At 48.3% G+C, this 15,518-nt stretch overlaps 1 protein-coding gene across 5 annotated transcripts in view; it reads right to left on the bottom strand.

The window, feature by feature from the left end:
* LOC129715368 (zinc finger CW-type PWWP domain protein 1-like) overlaps nucleotides 1–15,518 on the bottom strand; it is a 117,394-nt gene that overhangs the window by 34,629 nt on the left and 67,247 nt on the right. For all 5 annotated transcript variants that reach the window (XM_055665244.1, XM_055665242.1, XM_055665247.1 and 2 more), the window contains 2 exons: nucleotides 6,016–6,132; nucleotides 390–510 (listed from right to left, as the gene is read on the bottom strand). In XM_055665244.1, coding sequence (XP_055521219.1) covers nucleotides 390–510; nucleotides 6,016–6,132 — 238 coding nt within the window. The remainder of the gene's footprint in view (nucleotides 1–389; nucleotides 511–6,015; nucleotides 6,133–15,518) is intronic.

Raw genomic sequence — 15,518 nt, 5'->3', positions numbered from 1 at the left:
TTCCCAATGACGATTCAGGTAGGTTTTGTAACATACCTACAGAGTGCTAGATCAGCCACCTCCTCCCCGGTAGGCCTTCTCATCGTTGTCTGAGATCAGGCCCACCACCACAGTGTCATCAGCAAATTTAATTATTGAGTTGGAGCTGAACCTAGCCACACAGTCATGTGTGTACAGGTAGTACAATAGGGGGCTGAGGACGCAACTCTGGGGTGATCCTGTGCTCAGGGTGAGGGACTTCGATGTATTCCCTCCCATCATATTGAATGGCGGTGCTGGCTCGAAGGGCTGAATGGCCTACTCCTGCACCTATTGTCTATGTTTCTATGTTTATCCACTCTCTCAGGGTATTTGGATGGATGGTTAAGAATTTATACTCATAGACCTACCACGGATATCCAGACTGCTTGGCCCACACTATGGAACCAGGAACCAGCTCAGCGTAAATAATGTCGTTATCTTTCCCGTCCCAGGCTTCTTCAGGCAGGTCACACGAGTTGTACAGCGGGTCTGCAACGGAGCAATTCAATGTTATTCATGCTTAAGAAGGAACTGCAGATGCTGGAAAATCGAAGGTAGACAAAAATTCTGGAGAAACTCAGCGGGTGAGGCAGCATCTACGATGCTGCCTCACCCGCTGAGTTTCTCCAGCATTTTTGTCCACCTATCATTGTTAGCTTGTGACACTGGCTCCCTGTTTATTTCACAACACTCCTCGAGACCACTTCCCTCTGGGTTACTGACCTACCGGCAAGTTGAAATAGTTTCTCTCTTATGCAGCAGGCAGTAAAGAAAGCGAATGGTATGTTAGCTTTCATTGCAAAAGGATTTGAGTATAGGAGCAGCGAGGTTCTACTACAGTTGTACAGGGTCTTGGTGAGACCACACCTGGAGTATTGCGTACAGTTTTGGTCTCCAAATCTGAGGAAGGACATTATTGCCATAGAGGGAGTGCAGAGACGGTTCACCAGACTGATTCCTGGGATGTCAGGACTGTCTTATGAAGAAAGACTGGATAGACTTGGTCTATACTCTCTAGAATTTAGGAGATTGAGAGGGGTTCTTATAGAAATTTACAAAATTCTTAAGGGGTTGGACAGGCTAGATGGAGGAAGATTGCTCCCGATGTTGGGGAAGTCCAGGACAAGCGGTCACAGCTTAAGGATAAGGGGAAAATCTTTTGAAAATGAGATGAGAAGAACTTTTTTTCACACAGAGAGTGGTGAATCTCTGGAACTCTCTGCCACAGAGGGTAGTTGAGGCCAGTTCATTGGCTATATTTAGGAGGGAGTTAGATGTGGCCCTTGTGGCTAAGGGGACCAGGGGGTATGGAGAGAAGGCAGGTACGGGATACTGAGTTGGATGATCAGCCATGATCATATTGAATGGCGGTGCAGGCTCGAAGGGCCGAATGGCCTCTACTCCTGCACCTAATTTCTATGTTTCTATGTTTCTATGCCCAAAACAGATTAGGTGTTCAAGAACGCTGAGTTTCTCCAGCATTTTTGTCTACCTTCAATGTTATTCATTATGTTCTATAACCAGAATCCGTGGGCAATCAGGAGATGTTTTGCCTTGGGACATCCCAAATCTCCAGGTCCACCCACGGATTTTCCGGCAACTGGTTTTCCAGCACCTCCTTTAATCCGGACAAAATTACGAGACCGCACTAGAAATCCCCCCCCCACACACCACCGGAAGCCACCCCGAAAATGAGGCACCTAGGCCGGGGGAAGGAGCCAATCTCAACCCCATAAGGACTTCCTCGGCCGAACTTCCGGTCGGAATTTGCCCCCCCCCCCCCCTTGCGGCTCTGGAACTTCAGCCAGGCCGGGGGCGGCAGATCCCTTCCCGCGGCCGACGGAATTCCCGCGGTACATTCGACCGAAGATCCTGCAGTGGAGCAAGATGGACCACTCCTGCTAAATGCAACGGGCTGACGTGTAGTACGCAACGGAGCGGAACGTGGGCCTTTTTTCCCCATCCATTTCAGTAACCGGTCCCCACCCGACCCGCAGTGTAATCAACGTTGCGGGGGAACAGTTTGTGTCGATAAATTAAGATTCTGAAAACGAGGGGAAGATTTTTTTTTTTTTTTTTTTTTTTTTTAGAAGTACGGTAAATTACAATCCTACACAACACATATATCTTAATACATTTTATTTTGAGCTTTAAGAAAAAGGTAGAAGTAAGGAAAGTAAAGAAAGTGCGCAAGAGTCGTGAAGTGCAAGAGTGTTGGGAAAAGAAAGCCCCTTAGAAAAGAAGTTAGAGAAGGAAGTAAAGTGAGAAAATAGACCCTAGAAAAGAAAGAAAGAGAAAATAGGAACAATCGCTCTATTATAACATTAAACTCCGCAGAAAGGGGACTACCAACCAAGTCTGTTTTTGTTGTTTTACCTCCGTTACCAGGTCCTGATACCATTTATTTACTTATTTGTTTATTTAAATTACTATTGCACCTCAAACTTTTTAAATCTCTCCCTGCACTGGAGACCCGACCTTTTTCTCGTCGGGTTTCCGTTGTCGTTGAGGCCGCAACGAGGAGCGGCCTCCAACAGGAGGAGGCCGGGGACTCAGGTGCTACTCACCGTCGCCGTCGCGGGGCTGGCCGAGTCCGGAGCGGTTGGAGCGGTGGAGGAGCGCTGCTGCTGCTGCTGCTGAGTCGGAGGCTGCTGCTGCTGCTGCTGCTGCTGCTGAGTTGGAGGCTGCTGCTGAGTCGGAGGCTGCTGCTGCGGGTCTGCGGACAGCGGCGCCGGGAGCCCGCGGATCCCTGGAGAGAGACCGCTTTTCGGGGCTCCTGCAACGGCGAATTCTCCCGCCCGAGTTGCGGGGTCGAAGAGCTCCTGGAGCGGGGCCTAACACCATTGCCCCGCGCGGCTGGAACGGCCGCGGGACTTTACGAGCGCACGCCGGGGGCTCCAACACCAAGACCCGGTGTGCGACCTCGCACCACCCGGCGTGGCTTCAATGGCTGCGGGACAATCGCCATCGCCAGCCGGGGGCTTTGACTTTGACTATGACATCGGGGGGGGGAGAGTGCAGTGGAGAGATAAGTTTTTTTTGGCCTTCCATCACAGCTATGTGTTGGATGTTTATGTAAAATGTAATTATGTTGTGTCTGGGTCTATTTGTGTGTAATGTATGGCTGCAGAAACGGCATTTCGTTTGGACCTCTAGGGGTCTAAATGACAATTAAATTGACTCTCTCTTGATACTTGTAATAGGTCCAGAAACATAGACCACGTCTTTTGGAATTGTTCTGCTTTACCTGCTAAGAGGAATCTCATCTCTTCCAGATGTAATGTTTCAAACATGTTTGATATCCACATTTTTATTGTTGGTGTGGGCGCATTTTTCCAGAATTTAAGTATAAGCTTCTTTCCCATTATTAGCCCGTAATTAAATAAATTCTTCTGAAACACGTTTAGTTCAGGGTTACCTTCCGATATTCCGAAGATAATCCATTCTGGTTTTGGTACCAGTTTTAAACGAGCGGAAGATTTTGACCAAATGACTTTTATTTTTACGAGGATGTTCCCGTAACCGGTTTTTACATTTGCCACGCCAATTAAACTGCAAACCTGTACTTCTTTGGAGTACGGGAGGAAGCTGAAGATCTCGGAGGAGACAGACGCTTCAGCACACCGAGTCCACACAGACCAGCGATCCGCCGAACACTAACACTAACACTATCCTACACACACTCACACACAGTTTTATATTTATACCAAGCCCATTAACCTACAAGCCTGCACGTCTTTGGAGTGTGGGAGGAAACCGAAGATCTCGGCGAGAAAGCCCACACGGGTCCACGGGGAGAACGTGCAAACTCTGTACAGACAGCGCCCGTGGTCGGGATCGAACCCGGGTCTCCGGCGCTGCATACGCTGAAAGGCAGCAACTTAAGGGACGCTGTGCAAGGGGTCACAGCTTAAGGATAAGGGGGAAATCCTTTAAAACCGAGATGAGAAGAAAGACTGGACAGACTCGGCTTGTACTCGCTAGAATTTAGGAGATTGAGAGGGGATCTTATAGAAACTTACAAAATTCTTAAGGGGTTGGACAGGCTAGATGCAGGAAGATTGTTCCCGATGTTAGGGAAGTCCAGGACAAGGGGTCACAGCTTAAGGATAAGGGGGGAAATCCTTTAAAACCGAGATGAGAAGAACCTTTCCCTACACAGAGAGTGGTGAATCTGTGGAACTCTCTGCCACAGAGGGTAGTTGAGGCCACACAGTTCATTGGCTATATTTAAGAGGGAGTTAGATGTGGCCCTTGTGGCTAAGGGGATCAGAGGGTATGGAGAGAAGGCAGGTACGGGATACTGAGTTGGATGATCAGCCATGATCATATTGAATGGCGGTGCAGGCTCGAAGGGCCGAATGGCCTCTACTCCTGCACCTAATTTCTATGTTTCTAACTCGAGCGGCAGCATTTTGAGACAGTAATCCATGCCTTTATTACATCTAGGCTGGATTACTGTAACACGCTCTATTTTGGAGTTGCTCGTTCTTCACTGGCTCGTCTCCAGTTGGTTCAGAATGCTGCTGCTCGCCTTTTAACAGGGACTCGAAAGAGGGAGCACATACCGCCAATTCTGGCCTCCCTACACTGGCTCCCGGTGCACTTCCGAGTTCATTTTAAGATACTGTTGTTTGTTTTTAAATCTCTGAATGGGCTCGCCCCGCCTTACCTCTCTGAGCTGCTCCACCCATACGCTCCTGCCCGGTCCCTCAGGTCAGCTGGTCAGCTGCTCCTGGAGGTACCGAGGTCCAGTCGGAGGCTCAGAGGGGATAGAGCCTTCTCTGTTGCTGCTCCGGCACTCTGGAACACCCTGCCGTTGCACATCAGACAGGCCCCCTCACTGTCCATCTTCAAATCCAGTGTTAAAACACATTTGTACTCCCTGGCTTTTGACCATGCCTGAGACTTTGCTTCTGTTTTTGGTGTTTTCGATATTTCTTTATTTTACATGTCTTTTCCTACTATTTCTTTTGATTGTTATTTTTTGGTGTGTATTAACTTTTTTGTCAATGATTAGTGATGTACAGCACTTTGTTGCAGCTATGTTTGTTTTTAAAGTGCTCTATAAATAAAATTATTATTATAGAAACATAGAAATTAGGTGCAGGAGTAGAGGCCATTCGGCCCTTCGAGCCTGCACCGCCATTCAATATGATCATGGCTGATCATCCAACTCAGTATCCCGTACCTGCCTTCTCTCCATACCCCCTGATCCCCTTAGCCACAAGGGCCACATCTCAACTCCCTCTTAAATATAGCCAATGAACTGTGGCCTCAACTACCCTCTGTGGCAGAGAGTTCCAGAGATTCACCACTCTCTGCGTGAAAAAAGTTCTTTTCATCTCGGTTTTAAAGGATTTCCCCTTTATCCTTAAGCTGTGACCCCTTGTCCTGGACTTCCCTAACATCGGGAACAATCTTCCTACATCTAGCCTGTCCAACCCCTTAAGAATTTTGTAAGTTTCTATAAGATCCCCTCTCAATCTTCTAAATTCTAGAGAGTATATCCCAACTCTATCCAGTCTTTCTTCATAAGACAGTCCTGACATCCCAGGAATCAGTCTGGTGAACCGTCTCTGCACTCCCTCTATGGCAATAATGTCCTTCCTCAGATTTGGAGACCAAAACTGTACGCAATACTCCAGGTGTGGTCTCACCAAGACCCTGTACAACTGCAGTAGAACCTCTCTGCTCCTATACTCAAATCCTTTTGCAATGAAAGCTAACATACCATTCGCTTTCTTTACTGCCTGCTGCACCTGCATGCCTACCTTCAATGACTGGTGTACCATGACACCCAGGTCTCGCTGCATCTCCCCCTTTCCCAATCGGCCACCATTTAGATAATAGTCTGCTTTTCCTTATTATTATTATTATTATAACTCTACCACTGCGCCACTGTGACCACAATTTAGCGGGCGACTCCTGGGAAAGGCGGGCGAACAAGGACAATAGCATTGCCCTGCTTATTGTGGGAAGATTTCTCTGTACCTGGGTTCTGACTACAAGTCCAGTCCTTTGCCAGGGTGGCTGGATCCACATTGTCTTTCAGCCGTCTCCACTTCCCACACATCTTCCTGCCGCACTGAGCCCAGGCAACATAATTATCTAGGAGGAAAGAGAAGAAGACTGAATCAGTAGACAATAGACAATAGGTGCAGGAGTAGAGGCCATTCGGCCAAAGTGCTTTACATTGGTGGAGCTACATTTAGAACGGAGACGAGGAACAACTTTTTCACCCAGAGAGTTGTGAGTCTGTGGAATTCTCTGCCTCGGAAGGCGGTGGAGGCCGGTTCTCTGGATGCTTTCAAGAGAGAGCTAGATAGCGGAGTCATAGAGAAACATAGAAAAATAGAAAATAGGTGCAGGAGTAGAGGCCATTCGGCCCTTTGAGCCTGCACCGCCATTCAATGTGATCATGGCTGATCATCCCCAATCATTGTTATGATTGTCACTGTATGTCATGTTGTTACTTGTGGGCGGAGCACCAAGGCAAATTCCTTGTATGTGAATACTTGGCCAATAAAGTTACTTGCTTTCTAGTTCCTAGTTCTCCGTACAGACAGCACCCGTTCCTGCCTTCTCCCCGTATCCCCTGAATCTGTGGAATTCTCTGCCACAGAAGGTAGTTGAGGCCACACACAGTTCATTGGCTATATTTAAGAGGGAGTTAGATGTGGCCCTTGTGGCTAAAGGGATCAGGGGGTATGGAGAGAAGGCAGGGATGGGATACAGAGTTGGATGATCAGCCATGAGCCTGGCATCACATCACTCCAGTCCTCAAAACAACTTCACTGGCTTCCCATCTCCCACCGGATCACCTACAAAATCCTGGTCCTCACCTACAAAGCCCTCCACCATCTGTCCCCCCCATATCTCACTGACCCCCTCTCCCCCTACCAACCCTCACGGTGCCTCAGATCCACATCAGCCGGTCTCCTCTCCATCCACAAGTCCAACCTCCGCAGTTTTGGGGACAGAGCCTTCTCCAGGGCAGATCCCAGGCTCTGGAACTCCCTCCCCCAACTGATCCGCAATTCCGTGTCCCTCACCATCTTCCAGTCCCGCCTCAAGACCCATCTCTTCACCTCTGCCTATCCTTAGCCCCACGTCCCCCTCCCTTTTCATCTGTGCATTAATTGCCTCATATTGTGTTTTGTATTGAATTCTGTCTTTACTTTGTGTACTAGTCATGTCTCGACTATTTATTTCATTCCCCTTACATGTTTTTCCTCTACCTGCTAAATTTTTGTAAGGTGTCCTTGAGACTCTTGAAAGGCGCCCATAAATAAAATTTATTATCATTATTATCATATTGAATGGCGGTGCAGGCTCAAAGGGCCGAATGGCCTACTCCTGCACCTATTTTCTATGTTTCTCTATGACTCCACTATGTTTAAGAGCCCTATCTAGCTCTCTCTTGAAAGCATCCAGAGAACCGGCCTCCACCGCCTTCTGAGGCAGAGAATTCCACAGACTCACAACTCTCTGGGTGAAAAAGTTGTTCCTCGTCTCCGTTCGAAATGTAACTCCACCAATGTAAAGCACTTTGGCCAACGAGAGTTGTTTTTTAAATGTGCTATAGAAATAAAGTTATTCCACATCTCAACTTGACTAAATGGCCAGCCCCTTATTCTTAAACTGTGTGTGTGGCCCCTGGTTCTGGAGTCCCCCAACATCGGGAACATGTTTCCTGCCTCTAGCGTGTCCAATCCCTTAATAATCTCATATGTTTCAATAAGATCCCCTCTCATCCTTCTAAATTCCAGAGTGTGCAAGCCCAGCCGCTCCATTCTCTCAGCAAATGACAGTCCCGCCATCCGCAGAGGTCCCGCCCACCAAGAATAAAAAAACAGTTACCCAAGACGAAAAGAAGACTGCCTGCAGCAATCTCAAGTTTGCATTTGATAAATAGCCTGTTTTATTTTATGGGGGGGGGAAGGGGGGGGGGGGGCACAAAATGGCGCAGCGATACAGTTGCTACCTCCCTGGTCAGAGACACACGTCTGATCCTGACTACAGGTGCTGTCTGTACGGAGAACTAGGAACTAGAAAGCAAGTAACTTTATTGGCCAAGTATTCACATACAAGGAATTTGCCTTGGTGCTCCGCCCACAAGTAACAACATGACATACAGTGACAGTTCCGAATGACTCAGAAAACACTAAACATCAATAATAATAAAACATGAATGATAAAACACCATTGATCAAACATGTGAACCAACAAAATACCAGATCCAAGGGAGGCTACAGATTTCTGGCTGTTGAGTAGAGTAACTACTCGTGGATAAAAACTGTTTTTACGTCTGGCTGTGGCAGCTTTGACAGTCCGGAGTCGCCTTCTAGAGGGAAGTGATTCAAAGAGTTTGTGGCCAGGGTGAGAGGGGTCGGAGATGATCTTGCCCGCTCGCTTCCTGGCCCTTGCAGTGTACAGTTCGTCAATGGAGGGAAGGTTGCAGCCGATAATCTTCTCTGCTGATCGGACGACTCGCTGCAGCCTCCGGATGTCATGCTTGGTGGCTGAGCCAAACCAGACCATGATGGAGAAGGTGAGGACAGACTCTACGATGGCCGTGTAGAATTGGACCATCATTGCCTGATTGTGGCAGATTGTGCTTCCTCAGCTGCTGTAGGAAGTACATCCTCTGTTGGGCCTTTTTGACTGTGGAGTCGATGGTCAAGTCAAGAGAGTTTATTGTCATGTCAGGGGGTATGGAGAGAAGGCAGGTACGGGATACTGAGTTGGATGATCAGCCATGATCATATTGAATGGCGGTGCAGGCTCGAAGGGCCGAATGGCCTACTCCTGCACCTAATTTCTATGTTTCTATGTTTCTATGTCCCAGATAGGACAACAAAATTCTTGTTTGCCAATTAACCAACAGGTTTGTACGCCTTTGGAGTGCGGGAGGAAACCGGAGCGCCCGGAGAAAACCCAAGGGGAGAGCGTGCAAGCTCCGTACAGAGAGCACCCGTGGTCAGGATGGAAACCCGGGTCCCTGACGCTGTGAGGCAGCAGCTCCACCCGCTGCGCCGCCGTGCCGCTCCAAAGGAGCATTCTGAAGCAGAGTAGATGTAATTAGGGAGAAAGTAGTGTAGCTGAGTGCAGCGCACAGCTTGTCTCCAATTGTGCAGCCATGGGGAAAGCAAATACCCCGTGGCCTGAATGCATTTCATACTAAAGCAAAAAAGATGAATGCTAATCCTGTGTTTAAGAAGGAACTGCAGATGCTGGAGAATCGAAGGTGACACAAAAAAGCTGGAGAAACTCAGCGGGTGCAGCAGCATCTATGGAGCGAAGGAAATAGGCAACGTTTCGGGACGAAACGTTGCCTATTTCCTTCGCTCCATAGATGCTGCTGCACCCGCTGAGTTTCTCCAGCTTTTTTGTGTAACCCTGAATGCTAATCCTGTTGTGTTGTAACAAGAATATGTTATAGAAACATAGACAATAGGTGCAGGAGTAGAGGCCATTCGGCCCTTCGAGCCTGCACCATCCGCCATTCAATGTGATCATGGCTGATCGTCCCCAATCAGTACCCCGTTCCTAAGGCAGTCCCCTGTCTCCCCATAACCCCCTGACTCCGTTCCTGCTTTTCCCCATTTTCCTGGATTTCCCCCAGCCCCCCAACAGTCGGAAGGAAGGGTCTCGACCCGAAATGTCACCTATTCCTTCGCTCCATAGATGCTGCCCGTCCCGCTGAGTTTCTCCAGCACTTTTTGTCTACATTCGTTGTGACATAGTCAGTGAGAGACAGAGACTGGTTGAAAAAGGTTTAAAGAGCGAGGGGGGAGGGAGAGGGAGAGGGAGAGGGGGGGGGAGGGGGAGAGAGGGGGGAGGGGGGAGGAGGAGGGGGCGGGGGGGGGGGAGGGGGAGGGGGAGGGGGGGAGAGGGAGAGTTGATAGAGAGGTAGACACAAAATGTGGGAGTAACTCAGCAGGGAGAGGCAGCATCTGTGGAGAGAGTAAGGAATTGGCAAGGAATTGGCAACAATTCGGCTCAAGACCCTTCTTCAGATGAGAGAGGGGGTGAGAGGGGGGGAGGGAGGGAGGGAGAGAGAAGGAGGGAGAGAGAGAGAGGGAGAGGGAGAGGGAGAGGGAGAGAGGGAGGGAGAGAGGGACAGAGAGAGAGAGACAGAGGGAGAGAGACAGAGAGAGAGAGAGAGAGAGAGAGAGGGAGAGAGAGAGAGAGAGAGAGAGAGAGGTAGAGAGAGAGAGAGAGGAGAGAGAGAGAGAGGCAGCATCTGTGGAGAGAAGGAATTGGCAACATTTCAGCACGAGACCCTTCTTCAGACGAGAGAGAGGGGGAGAGAGAGGGAGGGAGGGAGGGAGAGAGATAGAGGGGGGATAGAGGGAGAGGGGGAGGGAAAGACAGAGGGAGAGGGAGAGAGAGACAGAGGGAGAGACAGAGGGAGAGACAGAGGGAGAGACAGAGGGAGAGGGAGAGGGAGAGGGGAGAGACAGAGACAGAGGGAGAGACAGAGGGAGAGACAGAGGGAGAGAGCTCTCTATTAAGCCGTTGAGCAGAGCAATAGTATGACTCTAATCTATAGCCCGCATGAGATTGATGCTTTTCTTTTGCATGGAATGATATTGTTGCCTGCTGGGCCTCCACTCTTAGGATGCAATGCTGAGGCTCTACAAGGCTGGTCAGACCGCATTTGGAGTATTAGTTTAGTTTAGTTTTCGAGGTACAGCGCGGAAACAGTTGAAGTGCTGAGCTACCAGGAGATCAGGTTGGTTATTGCGGACCGAGCGGAGGTGTTGGGCGAAGCGATCGCCAAACGCACGCTGGGTCTCACCAACGTTAGCTGTTTGTTGGATGAGATCAGGATTGGGAGGGGGGGGGAGGGGGGGTTGGGATGGAGAGAAAGAGGGAGTGCAGGGGTTACTTGAGGTTAGAGAAATCAAATTCATAATTTGTAAGCCCAAGCGAAACATGAGGTGTTTCGTCTTCTTGCATATAGCGGGCACAGCCTAAAGTTGTAGGACATTGTAAGACATTCTTGCCATAGAAGGAGTGCAGAGAAGGTTTTGAGTAGAGGATTTATCCATAGAGGATTTGAGTATAGGAGCAGGGAGGTTCTACTGCAGTTGTACAGGGTCTTGGTGAGACCACACCTGGAGTATTGCGTACAGTTTTGGTCTCCAAATCTGAGGAAGGACATTATTGCCATAGAGGGAGTACAGAGAAGGTTCACCAGACTGATTCCTGGGATGTCAGGACTGTCTTATGAAGAAAGACTAGATCTACTTGGTTTATACTCTCTAGAATTTAGGAGACTGAGAGGGGATCTTATAGAAACTTACAAAATTCTTAAGGGGTTGGACAGGCTGGATGCAGGAAGATTGTTCCCGATGTTGGGGAAGTCCAGGACAAGGGGTCACACAGCTTAAGGATAAGGGGGAAATCCTTTAAAACTGAGATGAGAAGAACTTTTTTCACACAGAGAGTGGTGAATCTCTGGAACTCTCTGCCACAGAGGGTAGTCGAGGCCACAGTTCATTGGCTATATTTAAGAGGGAGTTAGATGTGGCCCTTGTGGCTAAGGGGATCAGAGGGTATGGAGAGAAGGCAGGGACGGGATACTGAGTTGGATGATCAGCCATGATCATATTGAATGGCAGTGCAGGCTCGAAGGGCCAAATGGCCTCTACTCCTGCACCTAATTTCTATGTTTCTATTTGATCTTATTTGATTGTGCATGCCCGGTAGATTGCATTCGTTGAAACAGGACGGACCACGTGAAGGTTGCAATCTCCCCCCTCCCCATATGAGGTGCTGTTCCTCCAATTTGCGCTGGGCCTCACTCTGACAATGGAGGAGGCCAAGGACAGGAAGGTCAGTGTGGGAATGGGAGGGGGAGTTAAATTGTTTGGCAACTGGGAGATTAGGTTGGTTCAGGTTGGACTGAGCGGAGGTATTCAGCGAAACGATGGCCCAGTCTACGTTTGGTCTCGCCGATGTACAAGACTCCACATCTTGAACGACGGATACGGGAGATGAAGTGGTTAAGTGATTTGGAGCAGTGTGTTTAAGAAGGAACTGCAGACGCTGGAAAAATCGAAGGTAGACAAAAATGCTGGAGAAACTCAGCGGGTGAGGCAGCATCTACGGAGCGAAGGAATTGGGGCAACGTTTCGGGCCGAAACCCTGAAGGAAATAGGCAACGTTTCGGGCCGAAATCCTGAAGGAAATGGGCAGCGTTTCGGGCCGAAATCCTGAAGGAAATAGGCAACGTTTCGGGCCGAAACCCTTCCGGGTTTCGGCACGAAACGTTACCTATTTCCTTCAGGGTTTCGGCACGAAACGTTACCTATTTCCTTCGCTCCATAGAAAGGAAGAGGCGGAGACAGTGGGAGAGCTGGGAAGGAGAGGGGAAAGAGGGACTACCTGAAATTGGAGAAGTCAATGTTCATACCACTGCCCAAGCGAAATATGAGATGCTGCTCCTCCAATTTGCGGTGGGACTCACCCTGGCCATGGAGGAGGCCCAGGACAGAAAGGTCAGATTCAGAATTTGGAGTTGAGTGATAAGTGCAAATAGGACGCAATAGACAAACAAACTAGCATTTGACCTTCACTGGTTACAGCGATTGACATCATAAGGTTGTTCATAGTGTTGAACTGTACAAAGCAGGCAGCAGCTGTGCTGGCAAAGCAGGCACCATGCCAAATCCATTCTTTCGCAAACACAGGATCACCAAGCTCCAAAGGGTTTGTTTATCCCTGGCTTCCCCTGGGTCTTAACTTCTGGCAGGCAGTAAAGAAAGCGAATGGTATGTTAGCTTTCATTGCAAAAGGATTTGAGTATAGGAGCAGAGAGGTTCTACTGCAGTTGTACAGGGTCTTGGTGAGACCACACCTGGAGTATTGCGTACAGTTTTGGTCTCCAAATCTGAGGAAGGACATTATTGCCATAGAGGGAGTGCAGAGACGGTTCACCAGACTGATTCCTGGGATGTCAGGACTGTCTTATGAAGAAAGACTGGATAGACTTGGTTTATACTCTCTAGAATTTAGAAGATTGAGAGGGGATCTTATAGAAACTTACAAAATTCTTAAGGGGTTGGACAGGCTAGATGCAGGAAGATTGTTCCCGATGTTAGGGAAGTCCAGGACAAGGGGTCACAGCTTAAGGATAAGGTGAAATCCTTTAAAACCGAGATGAGAAGAACTTTTTTCACGCAGAGAGTGGTGAATCTCTGGAACTCTCTGCCACAGAGGGTAGTTGAGGCCACTTCATTGGCTATATTTAAGAGGGAGTTAGATGTGGCCCTTGTGGCTAAGGGGATCAGGGGGTATGGAGAGAAGGCAGGTACGGGATACTGAGTTGGATGATCAGCCATGATCATATTGAATGGTGGTGTTGGCTCGAAGGGCCGAATGGCCTACTCCTGCACCTAATTTCTATGTTTCTATGTTTCTATCTGCACACATGTTGAACTGTGCTCCACAGGAACCTTAGTCTGGAACGAGCAGCATTTGCGGGCTGTTCAAATACTGCAAACCCTCCACGGTTCAAGATTAGTTTTCAATCTTTTATTCGCTGGAAAGGAAAAGACTACAAAAAGTAGTCAACACTGCCCAGTCCATCATCGGCTCTGACCTCCCTTCCAACGAGGGGATCTATCGCAGTCGCTGCCTCAAAAAGGCCGGCAGTATCATCAAGGACCCACACACCATCCTGGCCACACACTCATCTCCCTGCTACCTTCAGGTAGAAGGTACAGGAGCCTGAAGACTGCAACGTCCAGGTTCAGTAATAGCTACTTCCCCACAGCCATCAGGCTATTAAACCTGGCTCGGACAAAACTTTGATTATTAATAAACTATCATCTGTGATTTGGTCTTTATCATTTTATTTATTCATGTGTGTATATATTTATATTATAGTATATGGACACATTGATCTGTTTTGTAGTAAATGCCTACTATGTTCTGTGTGCTGAAGCAAAGCAAGAATTTCATTGTCCTATACAGGGACACATGACAATAAACTCACTGGAACTTGAACTTGAACTTGAAATTAGATATTTGACATGGAAGAGCATAAAGGGCCTGTCCCACTTTGCAGAGTTACTCATGAATTCTCCTGAGTTTTCCCCTTGATTCAAACTCGGAGAATTACGGTAATAGCCAGCCGTAGGTACTCGGGGCTATTTTTTTAAATTCGTGAATATTTTTCAACATGTTGAAAAAACGTCCCGACTTACCTGATGCCCCGAGTTGCTACGGCTGTTGTGGTGCAGCAAGCGAGAATTTCATTGTCCTATCTGGGACACATGACATAGAAACATAGAAAATAGGTGCAGGAGTAGAGGCCATTCGGCCCTTCGAGCCTGCACCGCCATTCAATATGATCAAGGCTGAACATCCAACTCAGTATCCCATCCCTGCCTTCTATATAGCTATATTTAAGAGGGAGTTAGATGTGGCCCTTGTGGCTAAGGCGATCAGGGGGTATGGAGAGAAGGCAGGTACGGGATACTGAGTTGGATGATCAGCCATGATCATATTGAATGGCGGTGCAGGCTCGAAGGGCCGAATGGCCTACTCCTGCACCTAATTTCTATGTTTCTCTCCATACCCCCTGATCCCTTTAGCCACATCTAACTCCCTCTTAAATATAGCCAATGAACTGTGTGGCCTCAACTACTTTCTGTAGCAGAGAATTCCACAGATTCACCACTCTCTGTGTGAACATTTTTTTTCTCATCTCGATCCTAAAAGACTTCCCCCTTATCCTTAAACTGTGACCCCTTGTTCTGGACTTCCCCAACATCTTCCTGCATCTAGCCTGTCCAACCCCTTAAGAATTTTGTAAGTTTCTATAAGATCCCCCCTCAATCTTCCAAATTCTAGCGAGTACAAGCCGAGTCTATCCAGTCTTTCTTCATATGAATGTCCTGCCATCCCAGGAATCATTCTGGTACACACATCTGGGCCACATGACAATAAACTCTCTTGACTTGACTTATTCAGTAGCCTGATGGTTGTTGGCAAGAATCTGGAGATCATGGGTTTAAGACTCCTGTAACTTCTACCCGATGGCAAGAGTGAGATGAGGGTGGGCAGGGTGACCAGCCTTTATGAGGGAGGAGTTTGCTATCTACCCCGTTGATGGTGGGGAGGCGAGTACCTTGATGGACCCAGCATTGCCTTCCTCATTTTGTTATTTGATTTTGTCTTTAAGGCACCCTCGCCTCTCCCCCAACATGCAGACGACTTCATCCCAATTGTGTGTTGCATTTCCACGAGGTTTGAAGGCAATCCTGAGCCAAATCTGAGGAAAGACATTCTTGCCATAGAGGGAGTACAGAGAAGGTTCACCAGACTGATTCCTGGGATGTCAGGACTTTCATATGAAGAAAGACTGGATAGACTCGGCTTGTACTCGCTAGAATTTAGAAGATTTAGGGGGGGATCTTATAGAAACTTACAACATTCTTAAGGGGTTGAACAGGCTAGATGCAGGAAGATTGTTCCCG

The sequence above is a fragment of the Leucoraja erinacea genome, unplaced genomic scaffold (genome assembly GCF_028641065.1).
Source record: "Leucoraja erinacea ecotype New England unplaced genomic scaffold, Leri_hhj_1 Leri_113S, whole genome shotgun sequence".
NCBI lineage: Eukaryota > Metazoa > Chordata > Chondrichthyes > Rajiformes > Rajidae > Leucoraja > Leucoraja erinaceus.
Note: the sequence above shows the minus strand (reverse complement) of the source record. Positions and strands in the feature narration are given on the sequence as shown.